Raw genomic sequence first — 19,530 nt, 5'->3', positions numbered from 1 at the left:
TCTGACCAGCAGCGTCCTGGCATATAGGATAAGCTTTAGGATTTGGCATGTGTACCTTCAAATCCTGGTTATAGAAATGCAGGCTTCTTATCTATAAATACTGATAAGAACAATGTCTAGCTTGTTTTTCTTTGATTGGGAGCAGATACATAATGTATTACAAAGTCTAACAGGGCAAGGCATTCATTCTTGTTTTTTTTTTTAATGTATGTGCATGTGCGTGGGTGTGCATGGGTGCGTGCACTGATACTGGGACTTGAACTCAGGGGCCTCTGAGGATTCTTCCTTAAGGCTAGCTCTACCACTTCAGCCACAGCCCCACATCTGGCTTTTTTGGTGGTTTATTGGAGATAAGAGTCTCATGGACTGTTCTGCTCAGGTTGGCTATGTACAAACCTGGATTCTCAGATCTCAGTCTCCTGAGTAGTTAGGATAATAGGTGTGAGTCACTCACTAGGGCTTAGCTAGTGAGTGTTCATTCTTGTAGTGGTCCTTGGAACATGTGTCTTTATGTTGCTGTGGGATAGGCTCCAAGTCTTGACTTGCAGTCTGGCTCTCCTTCTAGTTCCTATGGGGCCTTAGGGAAGTCTTTTCCCCACTGGAGTCTGGTCACCCCTGGTATCCAATATAAGCATTACACTGTTGCTTCTGAAGGCCTGTCTAGTTTGAAGTTCTAACTCCTCACCTGCTATAACCTCGCTACTTAGAATGACTGCCTGCTGCAGAGACCTGCTTCAGGTGAACCTGTCCCTGACCTGGGACCCCATAACTGCTTTTTTTGTATATGTGCCAGTCCTGGGACTTGAACTCAGGGCCTGGGAGCTGTCCATTTGCTTTTGTGCTCAAGGATAGGGCTCTACAGGTTGAGCCACAGCTCAAAATTAGAGATAAGAGCCTTACAGACATTCCTGTCTAGGTTGGCTTTGAACTGCAATCCTCCTCAGATCTCACCATTCTGAGTAGCTGGGATTAGAGGCACGAACCACAGGCACCTGGCTACACATCTGCTTTTGTATTTTTTGTTGTTGTTGGTGGTGGTCACATTTGCCTTTTAACAAGATCCCTAGAAGATTTCTTGTGCACTTCTGTAGGAAAGCTTTGCTCTGCTTTGCCTGATGAAATTAACCTGAGGCCTGGGTATGTGGCTCTGTGGTAGACTGCTTACTAAAAGATTGATCAATCAGGGGCTGGGAAGGTGGCTCAGTGGTAGAGCTCTTGCCTTGCATGCCTGAGGCCCTGGGTTTGATTCCTCAGTACCACATAAGCAAAAAGAAAAAAAAGCTGGGATTGGCGCTGTGGCTCAAGTGGTAGAGCACTAGCCTTGAGCTGAAGTGCTGAGGGACAGCGCCCAGGCCCAGAGTTCAGGCCCCATGACCGGACCCCCCCCCAAAAAAAAGATTGATCAATCAATCATGAACCAATTTAAGGCTCCTTAGAGGAAGACCCAAACAACTAGAATCACCAGAAAGGCAGAAATCTTGTGGACTCTTGGGGTTAAGGGGCTCCCAGAGTTTTAGAAACTGTGTTCTTCATATGTGACTCCTCACCTCTGACAACATAAAATTTATATTCATTTTTAATATTCTGTCCTGAGGACAGCAGGCAGAATGCATTTGCTAGTTGAGCAGTAAGCAATGGTGCAGGCCAGGTGTTTCTGTCCCTCAATTATCTGACACTCAGGATCCTGTATTTCTGTCCCTGTGAGTCTGTGGGAGTAATTTTCCCTCTCACCATTCACATGAACTCTTTGGCTTTGGGAGGGTTACATGGCCATTTGAACCTCTATTACCCTATCTGAAGAAAGAGGATAAAGAGAGTATTGTGAAATTAAGGCGCTGACTGCTCTTAGCACATCCTGGAATATGGTAGCTCTAGAAAAACAGAAGTATCACATTTGTGAATAGTAAGTAATGGGTAATATAATTATATTATTATGGTCATATCATTTTTGGTGGTACTGGGTTTGAACTCAGGGGTTTGCTCTTGCCAGGCAGGTGCTTTACCACTGGTACTCTATCCTCAGCCTTTTTTGCCTTCTGTTATTCTTCCTCTTATTCTCAGCCTCCCAAGTAGGCATGGGCTACTGGCATCAGCATGTTAAAAGTTGGTTTAAAAAGAAAATGTTTTGACTTTCTTAGAATTTTTGTATTTCTCTTTACATTGTTCATGTGTGTTCTATCCTTTCTTTTAATTAAAGCCTTTTGCACATCTATCATTTTTTTTAAAAAGTTGCCAGTTTGCTAATTCCTATATTCCTGCTCTATGTGGCTGTGGTTTTAATGAGTATTCGGTCACTTCCAACTGTGTCTTTTCCTTTTAGTATGCCTTGTAATTTTTCTGCAAATGGTCTGTGGGGATGATTTCCTGAAAGCAATCTCTGGTCCTGTGATGCTTTTATTTAGGCAGTACTAGGGACTAAATTCTCAGTCTTGTGCTTGCTAAGCAGGCACTACTGCTTGAGCTATGACCCTAGCACTGAGCCTGCGGTTTTTGGACTTTCTGTTTTCTGTTTCTGTCTGGTTCTGGGCTTGAATCTCAGTTGTGACTTACTTCCCTTTCCTGGGGTTTTGACAGTGGGATTGTGTGGTGGTTGTTATTGAGCTGGAGACAACAGAGATTCTGATTAAAGGATTTCTTTTTTTGTTGTCGGTCATGGGGCATCAACTCTGGGCCCGGACACTGTCCCTGAGCTATTCAGCTCAAAGCTAGTGCTCTACCACTTGAGCCACAGCACCACTTTCAGTTTTCTGAGTGGCTTATTGGAGAAAAGAGTCTCACAACCTTTCCTGACCGAGCTGGCTTCCAACTGAGATCCTCCAATCACAGCCTCCTAGTAGCTAGGATTACAGGCGTAAGCCACTGGGGCACGGCTATTTATTTATTTATTTATTTATTTTTGTTGGTCATGGGGCTTGGACTCTGAGCCTGGGTGCTTTCCCTCAGCTCTTCAGCTCAAGGCAAGCGCTCTACCACTTGAGCCACAGTGCCAATTGTTTTTTGTTTTTTTTTTAAATATATGTTTCAGGGATCCTGGTAACTTCTAGGGTTCTCACTTTTGTTTTTATGTTAGCACATCAGCATGAGATCAAAGTACTCCATCTAAAAAGCCAGAAGTGGTGTTGTGGCTTAAGTGGTAGAGCGCTAGCCTTGAGCTGAAGAGCTGAGGGACAGTACCCAAGCCCAGACTTCAAGCCCCATGACCGACAAAAAATAAATAAAATAAGGAAATATTTCCCCATAAATGTCTTTACTCATGTTTCACAGTTAAGAGTTGAACCATGCCTGCCCACCCCTCTATAGGCCCCTGCCAAGGCTAAAATGAATCACTAGCGAAAATGAATCATTAGGTGTGGAAAGCCAACTAGGAACTAGCCATTATATTCCACCAAACTTCCTGCCAATAGAATGATAATTTGAGGAGCACTGGACTCTATGTCTGTTACATGGAAGCACTGGAGTATGTCCAACATGATTGTATGCAAAGTATGTACTACGGCCCACATGAGACTGTGACTTCTATGATATGGAAAGCTAACCAGACTTGAGTTCAGGAAACTAGAAACACATAGAGTATATGGTGACGGTAAGGTCAAGAAAACACCCTTAAGTAGGGTGCTGGTGGCTTATACCTATAATTCTATCTACTCAGGACGTTGAGATCTGAGGATCCTGGTTCAGAGCCAGTCTGACAGGCAAGTCCTGAGACTCTTATCTCCAATTAACTATCAAAAAAGCTGAAAGTGGAGCTATGACCCAAGTTGTAAAATGCTACCCTTGAGTAGAAAAGCACAAGCATAGTGCCCAGACCCTGAGTTTAGGCCCCAGAACTAGCTTACCTTTGCGTGCATGCACACAAACACACACACACACACACACACACACATGCCCCTGCTGTCAAAGATAGCCATATCCTGATCCATGGAACCTCTTGATATGCTGCTTTACATGGTGCAGGGACTGTGTAGATGTAATTGTGTTAAGGAGCTTGAGATTATCCTAGAAATAGGTGCAAAGTGGGATCTCAAAGGTCATTAGAAGATGAGGGCAAAGAATCAAAATCAGAAAGAAAGGAAGAAAGAGAGAGAAAGAAAAAACAAAAAGAAAAGAGCGAAGAAAGGAGGGAAGGAAAAGGAAAGGAAAAGAAAAAGATGGAGTTTTTTTTTTGTAGATCATGATTTTGGAGGTGGAAAGTACCAACACTCTGGTATGAGCTCTGGTGAGGAAATCCTTAGCTGTACCACATCACAGCAGATGGCATAGTAGCAGAAGCTTCCAGAAGGAATGCAGTGTCAGTCCTGCTCACATCCCTGATTAAGCCCCATGAAGCACATTTCTGACTTCTGACATCTATAAGATAATGTGTGTTGTGAGCCAGTAAGATTGTGATCATGTGTTAAAGAAGCTGTCCAGTCTAGAAATACTAGTTGTGAATGCACAAAACTGATTCAAGAAGAGGGAGGACAAACCCTGAATAGACCAGACCAGTAGTTCACCGCCCCCCCTTCCCCCCATTGCTACAAGAAAAATACTGGATACTAGTGTCCTTATGAAGAAAAGAGATGTATTTAGGTGTATGACAGTTCAGGAGATTCAAGAGCAAGATGATAACATTTGCTCAGCTCTGGTAAGGCCCTTCTGGCTCCATTACAATGTGGCTCATGGTGAGGGTGGGTACAGGTAAGATTGAGAGATGACATAAAGAGAAGAGGGACTCAGCAGTCAGGCTTGCTTGTAACAACCCACTCTTATGAGGAGCTAACTGGGATCCTGAGACAACTGCATTAATCCCTTCCAAGACCTTGTATTCTAGTGACCTACTTAGCTTGCATTAGGCCTCAACTCCTAAAGATTTCACAGTGAGGAAGCAAGTACCAGTCCATGAGCATTCTTCCTCTGCCACCATCTTTCTTTCCTTCTTTCTCTTCTTTTTTTTAAACTATTTTTTAAAGTTCACTAGTATCAATTGTATCCTTCCTTAGATAACACATAGACTTTTGGGAGACCCTCCCACCATATCCAAACCACAGGAATTAGCAAATTTAGAAGACACAGACAAATTTTCTATCCTTGTTACTTTTTTTCCTTATTTTATATTTATTATTTTTATTAATTATGTTTTGCCATTCCTGGGACTTGAACTCAGTCCTGGGTACTGTCCCTGATCATTTGTGTTCAAGGCTAGCCCTCTACTACTTGAGCCACAGCTCAGATTCCAGTTTTTTATGGTCTCTTGACTGGGCTGGCTTTGAACCACAATTCTCAGATTTCAGCCTCCTGAGTAGCTAGGGTTACATGTGTGAGCCACAGGTGCCCAGCTTTACCTATGTTTTAAGAGGCAGATACAGTGTGTTGCCCCGGCTGGGCTGTAATTTCTGGTTCAAACTACTGTCTTAGCCCCTTCCTTAGTTTCCCTAGTGTTAGAATTACAGGCATGTGCCACCATGCCCAGACACTTTTGATTATTTTAATCCTAAAAAGATGTAAAATTGGCCTTCTTTCCTTCCTTCCTTCCTTCTTTCCTTCCTTCCTTCCTTCCTTCCTTCCTTCCTCCCTCCCTTCCTCCCTCCCTCCCTCCCTCCCTTCCCTTCCTTCCTCTCTCCCCCTTCCTTCCTTCCTGCCTTCCTTCCTGCCTTCCTCTCTCTCTCTTTCTTTCTCTCTCTTTTTCCTTTTCTTTCTTGCCCTCCCTCCTTTCCTCCCTCCCTTCTTTTCTTCCTTGCGTCCTTCTTTTCTTCTTTCATCTCTGCTGATACTGGGCCTGTGCACTACCCCTGAACGTTTTTTGCTCAAGGCCAGCACTCTACCACTTAAGTCACACATCCACTTCTGGCTTTTTGGTGGTTAATTAGATATAATTTCTTGGACTTTCCTGCCCAGGCTGGCTTTGAACCCTAACCCTGCATCAGATCTGAGTAGCTAGGATTACAGGCATGAGTCATCGTTGCCCCGGCCACTCTTCCCTAATTTGCACAGTTTTTCAAACTTTTCTTCCCGAGTGCAGGAGTTCACCGGCCTTTACAAAACCTGCGGGGATCCACAGGGGTGCAGGGTGCCCGGAGCTCGTCCAAGGTCGGCGGCGCGCTCCGGCGGGCGCAGGGCGGGCCGGGGGGTGGGGGGGTGGGGGGACGGGTGGGGGCGGCCAGGGGCGGGGACTGCAGCGGGGACCGGCCCAGAGCCGTCCCGGGCCATCCGCACCCGCGCTTCCCGCCAGCACCGTGCAGAACGCATGGAGTCTACGGTGGAGCCGGCGTCCGGGCCCGGAAGCTCGGAGACTTCCGAGCGCCGCGGGCTGCGCAGCTTGCAGCTGTCCAACGTCCGAGAGGAGCTGCGGGCGCTGCTGGTCCTGGCGGGGCCCGCGGTGAGTCAGGTGGCCTCGGTGGCTGGCCAGTCCCCGTGGGATGGGAGCCCAATGGTCGTACTGCAGTGACTTTGACGGGGAGGGAACAGAGCCGCACCGCGGGGAGAGCCAGGCTGGGGTCCCCGCGCCTCCGTGTGCGACCCCGCTGCCAACGGCCCCCCGCCGGGCGCAGCAGGCACCGCTGGTACCCCTGGGAACGCTGGGCGCGCGCCAGCGGCGCCGTGCGCACTGGGGGCCGGGGAGCTGCGCGCCGGAGGGGACTCTCTCTCCCTAGGGTCTCTCTGTGCGTGGATTCCTGCGAACCAACCAAAAGTTGCCTGACCTCCTGAACACTAAGAACTTGGTTTCTTTGCCCGTGAAGTTGGACAGCTATAAGCAATGACCACCCCCGAGGCACGGGGTAGGGGGACGAGTTTGGAAACCACGTGTTTGGGATCTAGAATCAGCCTCAGCAAAGGGAGCTGGGGGGCAGGGGGGGCATCCTTCACTGAGCTTCCCTCCCTGCCAATCATTGTGTTCAAAATTCAGATTTTTTAATGTGGGTTTCTTTGGGGTTGAGGTGTTCTTTTCAATGGGATCGCTTTTTTTTTTAAATTATTGTTTTTTGACCATTACTAAGGCTTGAATTCAGGGCCGGGGGCTGGTGCCCTCCACTTGAGCTCCTCCTCCACTTCTGGTTTTTTGGTGATTAATTGGAGAGATGAGTCTCATTGACTTTCCTGCTTAGGCTGGTTTTGAACCTGGATCCTCAGATCTTAACCTCCTGGCAGGAGCCACTGGTGCCTGACCTTTTATTTATTTTTTTTCTGCCAGTGCTGGGGCTTGAACTCTGGGCCTGGGCACTGTCCCTCAGCTCTTCAGCTCAAGGCTAGCACTCTACCACCTGAGCCACAGCATCACTTCTAGCTTTTTCTGTTTATGTGGTACTGAGGAATCGAACCCAGGGCTTCATACATGCTAGGCATGTACTCTACCACTAAGCCACATTCCCAGCCCCTGACTTGGTTTTTAAAAAAATTGTTATTATAAAGGTGATGTACAGAGGGGTTACCTTTTCATAACTCAGGTAACAAGTACATTTCTTTTTGGACAATGTTACAGATTTTTTTTTTTAAATCATTAGGCTAAATGTCTTTCTGCTTTATCTCTAAGAAGTAAAGTATGTGGGGGGGAGGGGGAAGGGACCAACAAAACCCACAACTCATGTAATCAGATTCCTTCTCCTGCCAGCTGTAGTGGTATTGGAGGTCAGAGGTAGGAGGGTAGCTTGCAGAAGAGGCCAGGTGTGTCTGAGGGGTGAATATGCTTTTGGCCAGGCACCCTGGGGGGAGGTGACAGGCTATCCTGTCCTAACTATGAGCCTGCTGTTTGTGGGACATGATGGTTAACACAGCGGTTTGCAGTCAGCAAGACAATGCCAGAGACAAAACCGAAAGATGAAAAAAAAAAAAAGGTTGTCCTGTGCATAAACTTGCCATCTTTTCCCACAGACCAGAGAACTGGTTTGGAGTCTTCGGATCTGGGACTTGTTTAGTGCCCTACTTTGATCTGTGGGCTTAGGAGTGGAAGGTATGCATAATTAGGCAGTCTTGGCTATACTATGGTCTGGTTGGTGATTATCTTAGTCTTGCCCCTGCAATGACTCAGACAAGCCAGTTCTCACAAGATGATTGCCCTGCTTGGCCCACCGCCTCAGTTTCCATCATGGGGTAATTGATCCACTTAGGGGATGATCCCATCATGGGGTGATTTATCTTGGAGGCTTTGCCTTTCCTAGAATCCAAGGTGACTACAGATTTAGAACAATGGGGATTTGGGGGATCTCTTTGAGGGTCTATAATAAGATGTCATAAAAGCTGAGAATAAAGACCGTTAGTTATCTTTCTACCTTTAGCCTTGAAGTGGGCCATCTTGTATTTTAACGTGTGTGTGTGTGTGTGTGTGTGTGTGTGTTTTCTGGTACTGAGGCTTGAACTCAGTGCCTCAAGTTCTCACTTGGCTTTTTTGCTCAAGAATAGCACTGTACCACCTGACCCACAGCTACACTTTCAACTTTTCTTCTGGTTAATTAGATAAGAATCTTAACAGAACTTTCTGCCTGGGCTGGCTTTGAATCTCAGTCCTCAGATCTCAGCCTCCTAAGTAGCTAGGATGACAGGCATGAGCCACCAGTACCTGGCAACCTTGTATTTTAGACAGACATCCCTGAAGGCCTCTATGTGGAGCTGGGCAGGAATCAGACCCAAGGTAAAGAAGAGATGTGAAATGAAGGCAGAGAGGCCAGGCTATCCGAAGACACTACAGCAATGTACTGAGCTGTGTTGTTCATTGCATCTTCCTTGCCTTTTTTCTCTGTGCTGTGGACTCTCTGGGGTGGGGTGGAGTAGCCGTGTTTAACCCTGTGGCTGGGATGTACTTTGTGCTCCAGAGACTCCGTCTTGAGTGTAAGGTCCGAGCCTGGTCAGGTGACTGGACTGAGCTGCCTCAAGTGTACAAGGAGGAGGCTGTTCCTAAGCACCATTTTGTTCCTTCCAATGATGATCTTTTGCTGCTATGAGTAGATTCGGTGGGTGAGTGACTGTCCCCTTCCTCCTAGAGCTCTAATTGGCCATTGGGCAGGCAGCAAGTCCTGGAGAGTTCCCTCCTCAAGCTTCTGGGTTGTGGACCTTCTCCTCACTACCAGCTTTATGTATTGCTGCCTGGCCAAAAAATGAGCAGAAATCCTAGATGAAAAGATGACAGCTGCATAGTCAGTTCACTTGTGTATGTGTATGTATGTGTGCACATGTGAGTGTACATAGGTGCATAGGTGCACATACAGCTGAGGATTGAGCAGATTTAGCACAGAACCTTAAACATACTAAGTGCATATTCTCTCCCTCTCTCTGAGTTCTACCACAAGCCCTTACCCTGGCAGTTTCTATCAGTCATTTGGCTTTGTCCAAGCCAAACAGCATGCCTTCTGTTGGCACAGTTCCAAAGGCTCTACAGATTCTCTAAGTCTGGATTTTAGGGGCTTGTACCTTTACTGGGTGATCATGGGGTAAGCATGAAGAATGGTACAGGTGGCGGCTCACACGTATAATGTTAGTGACTCAGGGGAGAGGGAGGGAGGGAGGGAGAGAAAGATAGAGAGAGAGAGAGAGAGAAGGAGAGAGAGAGAGAGAAAGAGATCTGAGGATCACAGTTCTAAGCCAGCCCAGGCAGACAGTTCTGAGGATTGAGGTTCGAAGCCAGCTTGGGCACACAAGTCCCGGAGACTCTCATCTTCAAATAACCAGCAAGAAGCTGGAAGTGAAGTTGTGGCTCAAGAGATAGAATACCAGCCTTGAATGAAAAAAGCCAAATGAAAATTGAAAGCTCTGAGTTCAAGCCCCAGTACCAGACATAGATGAATGAATGAGTGAATGAGTAAATAAATAGATATCCAGTGTCCCTGGATGAACCCACAGCAAATGTCTGTAAGGGAAGTAAACACCTCAGTCACAGCTGGGGGGTCCTAGAATGAATCTAGGGGACTCCATGGGCTCGAGCTTCACATTCTACTGAATCAGGCCTTTCATGTCATGTTTCCTCTCATGCTGAGGATGGAACCCAGGGCATTTTACCTCTGAACTACACTCCCAGACCACAACCCCTCCATTTTCATTCTTCTCTTACTAATTTATTTATGGGCTGATACTAGGATCTGATCTCAGGACCTTAGGCTCTTACTTGACTTTTTCATTCAAGGCTGGCACTCTACCACTTGAACCATACCTCTGGTTAATTGGAGATAAGAATCTCTCAGCTTTGTCTGGCTTATCTCTTCTTGTTTTTTTTTTTTTTTTTTGTGGTACTGGAGATTGAACCCTGGGGCCTTGTGTTTGTTCTCTACCAGTTGAGCCAAGCCTCAGCCCTTTTATTTTTGAGACAAGCTCTTGTTAATTTTCCTCAGGCTGGCTTGAAACTTGAGATCCTCCTACTAGAGAGGAGGGAAATTTCCAAGTAGCTGAGATTACAAGCATGTGCCACCATGCCTGGCTAATGGCTAATCCCCTCTTTTCTTATTGAACCTTATTTATGTGATACAAAAAAAAAAAGTTCTCTGTTTAGAAGCAGGAAGCTGTGTTTGAAGTGAAATTCACACTCAGTTTCTGTAATAGAGGAACGTACCTGGGTTGGGGCTTGAAGAAAGATATGATTCCTACAGACAAGTGTGCAAGTGTGCACACATTCACACTCACCCACACTGACACCTACATTTACACACACACACATACAGTCATACACACTCACATATACTCACATAGGAACAGGCCGTTCCCATGTTCAAGTTCTCCATCCGTCACTGGGGTTGAGAACTGCCTTTCTCCAGTTGTAGGCCCTGGGAAGGACATAGCATTCATCTTGCATTGTCAAAGTTCAGGAACCTGGTGACAGCAATTTTGGGGTGGTTGCAGCCCCAGCAGACAAGTTATGATGGGACAGGTGGAAGCCAGCAATGGAAACTCATCACTGGAATCCAAGAAGGAAGGGCCCTTGAGTCAGCACAAAGAAGCCCATTTTGAAGGGCTGTGAGAGGTGGCACTGTGGCTGGACCAACAGCAAATGTGACATCTATCTGGAGGCCTGGGCCTTTGTGAGGGCCCCGTGGGGCAGGTGCAGCAAGTCCTCAGGCATCCCTGCTCCCTCCTATTGGGAGGGGCTTCAGATGAGCCTCCTCGTGGGCCACGTGACTTTCCTGAGATTGAGACATTGGGCTCCTGGGTCAGGCAGGCAGGGGCAGGAGAGGGTTTAAAATTAACCTGAAGAAATAAGCTAGTGTCTACTGGCCAGTGGACTTGTGGGGAAGTATGGTTCAGTATTCCAGCAGATGAATGTGCCCTTATACCGGAGCTTTTGTAGAATTAAAGAATTAGAGCCAAGTGTTGTGGCTCACACCTATAATCCTGTTTACTTGGGAGGCTGAGATGGGGAGAAGAGCAAAAAGTTTGTGAGGCTCTCCTCCATCTCAACCAATGCAATGCCTGTCATCCTGGCTATATGGGGAATGTGAATAGGAGGATCATGGTCCAAGCTGGCCTAGGCAAACAGCAAGTCCTTATTTAAAAAAAATAAATGGTAGCAGGGCACCAGTGGCTCACGCCTGTAATCCTATCTACTCAGGAGGCTGAGATCTGAGGATCATGATTTGAAGCCAGCTGAGGCAGAAAAGTTCCAGTGAGCCTCTTATCTCCAATTAACCACTCAAAAACTGGAAATGACGCTGTAGCTCAAAGTGGTAGAGCACTGGCCTTGAGCAAAAGAGCTCAGGGACAGCATCCAGGCCTTGAGTTTAAGCCCCATGACTGACAAAAAAACAAATGAACAAAAAACCCAAAATGCAAACGGGTACATAAAGGGCAGGGTATGGCTTATATGGTAGAGTACCAGCCTAGCCAGCATAAGGTCTTGAGTTCAAATTCTGGTACCATGAAAAAAAGAAATAATAATCATAGAGATTCTCAGCAGACTGGTAGCATTTTACCTGGGCATCCAGGACTCTACTGGAATTCACTTGGAGCACTTATTTCTACCTCAGCCTTTGCTTCACTGTGAGATGCCCTGCTTGCTGACACAAGCTCTTATTATTGAAGGCTTTTTGTTTTGTTTTTGTTTTGTTTTTTGCACTGGTCCTGGGGTTTGAATTTAGAGTCTGAGCTTTTTTGCTTAAGGATAGAGTTCAACTACTTGATCCATAGCTCCACTTCTGCCTTTTTCACTGGCACCTGGAGAAGGCTCTGTTCTCTGTGGATTTGTTCACTAGGATCTGGGAGAACAGAGGGCTTAACTTAGATGCAAGCGCCAAACCTTTCAGAAGAAATTTAATGTGTTCTATAGCCTGAGACACTGGAGTGGAAAAAACAAGTGGTTTTTGGACCAACTGAGCGGTTAGTTAGTAGGTTGAGGAATGCAATTGGGCTGAGCACCAGGCCTGTAATCCTAGCTCCTCAGGAGGCTGAAATCTGAGGATCATGGTTCAAAGCCAGCCTGGGCAGGAAATTCTATGAGACTCTTATCTCCAGTAAAACTAGAAAACTGGAAGTGGTGCTGTGGCTCAAGTGGTAGAGCACTTGCCTTGAGCTGAAGATCTCAGGGACAGCCGAAGCCCAGAGTTCAAGCCCCATGACTGACAAAAAAAGGGGGCAGGGGAGCCGGGCACAGGTGGCTCACGCCTGTAATCCTAGCTACTCAGGAGGCTGAGATCTGAGGATCTCAGTTCAAAGCCAGCCTGGGCAGCAAAGTCTGTGAGCTTCTTTTTTTTTTTTTTTTTGTCGGTCGTGGGGCTTGAACTCTGGACCTGGGCGCTGTCCCTCAGCTCTTCAGCTTTGAACTCTGGACCTGGGCGCTGTCCCTCAGCTCTTCAGCTCAAGGCGAGTGCTCTACCACTTGAGCTACAGCGCCACTTCCGGTTTTCTGGTGGTTTATTGGAGATAGGAGTCTCACGGTCTCTCCTGCCCGCGCTGGCTTTGAACTGCGATCCTCAGATCTCAGCCTCCTGAGTAGGTAGGATTACAGGCGTGAGCCACCAGCGCCCGGCTAAGTCTGTGAGCTTCTTATCTCCAATAAACCACCAGAAAACTGGAAGTGGCACTGTGGCTCAAGTGGTAGAGTGCTCGCCTTGAGCTGAAGAGCCCAGGGACAGCGCCCAAGCCCAGAGTTCAAGCCCCATGACCAACCAAAAAAAAAAAGGGGAGAGAGGGGTAGTTGGGGAGATGGGAAGGAAAGGATGGTGGGGAAAAACAAAAGAGGAGGCAACAATGCTCAATAGGAAATGTACTCTTTACCTTACTCATGTAACTGTAACCCCTCTATACAGTATTTTTACATTAAAAAAGTATTAAAAATAAAAATGGTTCTGGCAGAAAGAAAAAAATATTTCTAAGTAGAAAAATAAGGAATGCAATTGGGTAGGAGGAATAATTCCTAATATTCCATATCATAATAAGATAACTAGATGATCCCACATTTCAAAATAGCTTGGTATATGTGTGTGTGTATGTATGTGTGTGTGTGTACCAGGGCTTGAACTCAGAGTCTCATGCTCATTCAACTTTCTTGCTCATGGCTGGTACTCTACCACTTAAGTCAACCCTCAGCCTGGCTTTTCACTAGTTAGTTGGAGATGGAGTCTCTCAGACTATTTTTGCTGAGGTTGGCTTGCAACCCAGGTCCTTTGGGTGTCCAACTCTTGAGTAACTGGGATAACAAGTATAAGCCACCAGGGCTTGGCAACTAGTAAGACTTTTAATGTTCCCCATATATCATAAAGAAGGTGATAAATGTGTTAAACACCCTGGAGCTTGTCACTGCGCAGGTTATATTGTATTGAAATGTCACACCAACTCCCCAAATAAGTTCAATTTTATGTGCCAACTATAAAGTGTTGAAAAAATACAGATTTTTTTTTCAGCTGAGATTGGTGGCACTTGCCTTGTAATTCTAGCACTTGGGAGGCTGAGACAGGAAAATTGAAAGTGGAAGCTAGCCTGTGCAACTTAGACTTCGTGTCCAAATTAAAAGAACTTTTTTCCCCTTTGGTTTGAGACAGGATCTTACTAGATGGCTCACGCTGGCCTGAAACTTGCCCAGGATGGTCTTAAACTCACCATTCTCTTCTCCCTGATTCTGTAGTGATGGGGTTTATAGGTGTGAATTGCCAAGACTGACTCACAAAATACATTTTTAATTTTTTCATTTTTATATTATTATGCCAATACAGGAGCTTGAACTTAGGCTCTCGAGTCTTATCTGGCTTTTACACCAAAGTTGGTGCTCTACCTCTTGAGTCACATTTCCACTTCTGGCTTTTTGTTAGTTACTTGGAGATATGAGTCTCACAGACTTTTCTATCCAAGGCAGCTTCCAGATCTCAACCTTCCGAATAGCTAAGATTACAGGCATGAGGCACCAGTTCCTGACTTAAAGAAATTTTTTAAAAGACTGATGATGTCGTTCAGTGGTAGAATATTTGTCTAGCATGTACAAGGCTCTGAATTCAATTCCCAGATAAAATAGTATTCCCAGAATACTAAAATAGTATTCTGGGAATACTATTTTACAATTTCAGTAAGTTCCCAGGATATAGCAAATCTGACAACAGCTCCCTTGAAGCTAGGTTTCTTTGCCTTCCATTGGAGATGGTGGTAGGGGTGGCCGGATAGGGGTAGAGGGGTTGGGTACTGTTGCCTTCGAGAGTGTGCTCATTGATTTTCATCTCGCCTCCTCTTCTTTCTCTTCTAAGTTCTTGGCCCAGCTGATGATGTTCCTGATCAGTTTCATAAGCTCAGTGTTCTGCGGGCATCTGGGCAAGCTAGAGCTGGATGCAGTCACTCTGGCAATTGCAGTACGTATGGGGCTTTCCACAGGGGTCTATGAAAGCTGTGTGTATATGGTTCCTCATACTGCTGTGACAAATAGCCTGAGTTCAATGGCTTAAACTATACTAGTGTATTCTTTGGAGGTCAGAAAATTGAAACAGGTTTCACAGGGTTAAAGTCAAAGTGTTAAGCACAATTGCAGCCTTAATGAATAACTCTTCTTACTAGGGTTAAAATGGAGACATCTTCAGAGAGCACTATATTCTCTCTACCACATCACCTGATTTATCATCTGTGAAGCTCTGGTCCCGATTGTTGGCCCTATGTGTGGGAGAGGAGAGTTGTAAAAGGACATTAGAGTCTGACTTCATCTGAAGGCACAGATGCCCCTGACCCATCCACTCTGTCCCTCAGTCCAAACTAGTTTCCAAACCCGAAATTGAGAGACACTCCAGGGGTCTTTGTCCATCCAGGGGCTTAATGTGTATCAGAGGTTGTCAAACCAGCCATGTAAGTCCCACAGTCCTGCTAACTTGTTTGGTTTGGCTAGCTTGGTTTGGTATCTAGAACAATAGCTATAATCAGTGGCTTTCATCCCCTTAGTCTCCCTTCTGCTCTACTACTTGAGCCATGCCTCCAGTTTTACCTTTTTGCTGGTTAATTGGAGGTAAGAGTCTTAAAGATCTGTTGTCGAGGTTGGTTGGCTCCAAACCTTGACACTAATGTCTCAGCTTTTTGAGTAGCTAGGATTGTAGAGTCACTGGGGTCCAACTCCATTCAGGTTTTTAACCCCGACCAGATAAGTGGGATCTCCCTTATCCAAAATGCTCAGGGAAGTTTTTTTTTTTTTAATGCTTTTTTTGGCATGAAACGTTTTGAATGTCAAGTCAGCTCTAGAGTTTCACAATCCAGCTTGGAATATGGATTTTCTATTAGAGTCGACAAAATGGCAGTTACCCTTGAGCACATGAACTTACCCCAAACTGCTGCTGTGCCAGACATCTTTCCCTTTGGAAGTGTCTATGACAGGAGAACAAATGTCAAGGACTTAACAAAAAGTCTGTGTTTCAAGCTACAGGCTAGATTTTGTGTCCCTCTCTGAGCTTGTGAATGTGCTTGGGGTTGGCTCAGTTGATTTGAGCAGGGGCCCCAGGCTTCAGAAAGATGATGAAATGGGCTTGTGAATGTTGGAGGAGGAGCTTGGCTGGCTTTGGCCAGCAGGGACAGAGAGCTGGATTTCCCTTCCCTCTTTAACTCTGCTGGCCTTATCCTTGGATTATTTTCAGATCATCAATGTTACTGGCATTTCAGTGGGACATGGCTTATCTTCTGCTTGTGACACTCTCATCTCTCAGGTAAGTAGAAGTGGTTGCATTCTCACAGTGACCCCAGAATATTTCTTGAATATAGATGGAAGAATTCCACTAGCCAGAAAGAGAGAGAGAGAGAGAAAGAGAGAGAGAGAGAATTACTTATATAAACAGATGAAAGAACCTAAGCAGGAAGTCTTTATAACACTGTATCAGCCACTTACACCTGTTTTCCTCATTTGCTGTCTTTGTAAGGTAGATAGCTATATCTATCTATCTATCTGTCTGTCTGCTGTCTATCTATCTATCATGCGTGCGTGCGCACACACACACATACACTCACACACGTGTGTGTGTGTATGTGTGTGCCAGTACTAATGCTTGAACTCAGGGCCTTGGCACTGCCCTTTAGCCTTTTCTGCTCCAAGCTCACTAGCTACTCAAGAGGCTGAGATCTGAGGATCTCTTTTTAAAGCTAGCCCAGACAGGAAAAGTCCATGAGATAATTATATCTCCAATGAGCCACCAAAAAGCTGGAAATGGAGCTGTGGCTCAAGTGGTAGAACACCAGCCTTTTCAAAAGGCAAGGAAAAAGGAAACAGGAGAGGAGCAGTGGGAATGGTAAATGAGTCAGTGGATGGATAACATTTTTCAGTCATCATAGACTTACTTTGCATTCTATGGGTAAATATTTTATTATCTTGGACTGTTTTTTTTTTTTTTTTGGTCAGTTGTGGGTCTTGAACTCTGGGCCTGGGTGCTGTCCCTGAGCTCTTCAGCTCAGGGTTAATGCTCTACCACTTGAGCCACAGGACCACTTCCAGCTTTTTCTGTTTTTGTGGTGCTAAGGAATCGAACCCAGGGCCTCATGCATGTGAGGCAAGCACTCTACCACTGAGAAACCTTCCCAGCTCCTCCTGGACTATTTTATGTCTAATTAGTGTGCCATTTAAAAAGAAAAATCTTAAAGCCAGTGACATTTTTTTCTAAATAAAATATCTCTAGAATAAAAAAACAGCAACCGACAACAAAACCCCCTAATTCAAAAAGCACTGGTTGAGTGGGGGACATGGTTCAGGGGTAGAATCTTTGTCTGATAATCACAAGGCCTTGACTTTAAACCAAAAATGCTGCAAAGAGTCAGCCAAGCCATATTTAAAATTTTGACTTTGGATCTCTCCTAGGCTAACAGTACTATCCAGTACTTTCTTCTCTAGTGATACTGAGTGGTTGCAGCGAGCTGCGGGTCCATTCACTCTATGGCCTTTCTTGCCATGGTACCTCTTCCCTAAGAAGATGGCAAAATCTCTAAGTGCACCTGTTCCCTTTTTTTGTGCTGGTTGTGGCGCCTGACTCTGGGCCTGGACACTGCCCCTCAGCTCTTCAGCTCAAGGTTAGCGCGCTACCACTTGAGCCACAGCGCCACTTCTGGCTTTTTCTGTTTATGTGGTGCTGAGGAATCGAAGCCAGGGCCTCGTGCATGCAAGGCAAGCACTCTAGCACTGAACCACCTTCCCAGCCCATGCGCTTGTTTCTTTGTGAAGCATGCTTTGGGGGACATGAAGGCTCTTAGGCAACAGCAGGGTGTGCCTTTTCTGTGCTAATGAATTTGTCTGTTGTACACTCTAGACATATGGCAGCCAGAACTTGAAGCACGTGGGGGTCATCCTGCAGAAGGGCATGCTCATCCTTCTCCTCTGCTGCTTTCCCTGCTGGGCGCTCTTCGTCAACACCCAGCACATCCTGCTGCTCTTCAGGCAGGACCCGTCTGTGTCCAAGTAAGTTGGGACAAAGACTGGCTAGGTTCAGCCTCTAGGAGTTAACAAAGGCCAGGGACAAAGGCTGCTCACCAAGATGGGATTCAGGCTGTCTTTGGCTGATCCCTCACAGGCCTTAGTATCTTCCACACCTAAGCTCTCCTAAGATCTAGATTCTCCTCTCCAGGATGACTTCAGTTTTGAGTGGAATTAGTTTTGCAAGCATCTCCACATGGAACCAAAGTTTATGGTTTGTTCATAGCTTAATGATTCCAACACTCATTCCTGATTTTAAAATTATCAGGAAGGCTGGCACTGGTGGCTTATGCCTGTAATCTTAGCTACTTAGGAGGCTGAAATCTGAGGATTGTGATTTGAAGCTAAACCAGACAGTCCATGAGACTTTTATCTCCATAAAGTATACTCTCCCTTTCCCCTACCCAAAAGAAAGAAAAGAAGAAAGAAAGAGAGAGAGAGAGAAGGAAAGAAAGAAGGAAAGAAAGAAAGAAAGAAAGAAAGAAAGAAAGAAAGAAAGAAAGAAAGAAAGAAAGAAAGAAAGAAAGAAGCAAAGCCAGAAGTGGAGCTGTGGCTCAAGTGGTTGAACACTAGCCTTGAGTAAACAAAGCTCAGAGACAGTGCTCATGTCTTGAGGCTTAAGTGTGTGCGTGTGCGTGCGCGCATGCATGCACGCGTGCACACACATACTACCAGGATGCTATAAATCCTGATTCATGTTTTTGGTCCCTACTCCGCAGGGCCTCTTCAAATTGATCCAGGGCAAAGCCTGGGGACCAGTTCCATTCAAAGCTTCCTGGGTGATTCCAATGAGTGGCCATTAAGACCTTTAAAATTTAGTCCTTGCCTCAAACCCAGGGCTCTGAGACCAGGGCCATCAGCAATATCTGAAGAGAGTTTTGGGTATCTCAGCTGATGGTTGCCGGGATGGAAACCAGGAAGGCTGCCAAACAGCCTGTCTTACACAGGATAGCTTCTCACACCAGAGAACCACTCAGCCATAGTGTGAGGCTAAAATCCCTGTCCTAAACCCAAAGTCATGGAAGAAGCAAGAAAGGCAACTTGGCAAACTCTGTAAGCTTTCCCTCTTCCCCCAGCAGTTCATTTTGTTCTGCCTTTCTTTCCATGGCGCGTAACCTCCATCATTGTTTTTCACTCTTACTTTTTGTTGTCTAGGCTCACGCAGACCTATGTCATGATCTTCATTCCAGCACTTCCTGTGAGTTCTCAAGGGCTCAGGGTTCCATTCTTGGGGGCCCATGGGTAAGAAAGTACCCGTGCCATCATCAGGCCCCAGGTATATCAGATTAGTCAGTGACTCTCATGTAAGCATAATTTTAATTTTGGCATAATTATGCCCACATAATTAAAATCTTGCTCTTCATGAAAGAGTGGTTTTAATCATGCCCAATTGAAGTACAGAGCCAGCATTATCTCTCAAAGAAACAAGCGGGTGGGAAGATATAATTCCAGGAGGCCACTATCTTGAATTCTTGTAGCTGGAGGGTCCTCTGTTCATTCAAGGAGAAGAATCTGGACTTTTGTTTTTGTTGGTTGTGGGGCATGGGTGCTGTCCCTCAGCTCTTCAGCTCAAGGCTAGCACTCTACCACTTAAGCCACTGTGCCACTTCTGGCTTTTTCTGCTTATGTGCTGCTGAGGAATCGAACCCAGGGCCTCGTGCATGCAAGGCAAGCACTCTAGCACTGAGCCACCTTCCCAACCCTTAGATTTTTTTTTTTTAAGGGGTAAA

At 45.9% G+C, this 19,530-nt stretch overlaps 1 protein-coding gene across 2 annotated transcripts in view; it reads left to right on the top strand.

Moving 5' to 3' along the window:
* Positions 1-6,190: 6,190 nt before the first annotated feature.
* LOC105985855 (multidrug and toxin extrusion protein 1-like) overlaps positions 6,191-19,530 on the top strand; it is a 34,760-nt gene continuing 21,420 nt past the window's right edge. For both annotated transcript variants that reach the window (XM_013016564.1, XM_013016563.1), the window contains exons 1-5: positions 6,191-6,355; positions 14,622-14,723; positions 15,984-16,052; positions 17,637-17,785; positions 18,956-18,998. In XM_013016564.1, coding sequence (XP_012872018.1) covers positions 6,224-6,355; positions 14,622-14,723; positions 15,984-16,052; positions 17,637-17,785; positions 18,956-18,998 — 495 coding nt within the window. In that variant the 5' untranslated portion in view covers positions 6,191-6,223. The remainder of the gene's footprint in view (positions 6,356-14,621; positions 14,724-15,983; positions 16,053-17,636; positions 17,786-18,955; positions 18,999-19,530) is intronic.

Source organism: Dipodomys ordii, unplaced genomic scaffold (genome assembly GCF_000151885.1).
Source record: "Dipodomys ordii isolate 6190 unplaced genomic scaffold, Dord_2.0 Scaffold31, whole genome shotgun sequence".
Lineage (NCBI taxonomy): Eukaryota > Metazoa > Chordata > Mammalia > Rodentia > Heteromyidae > Dipodomys > Dipodomys ordii.
This window is presented reverse-complemented; position numbering and strand designations above follow the sequence as displayed.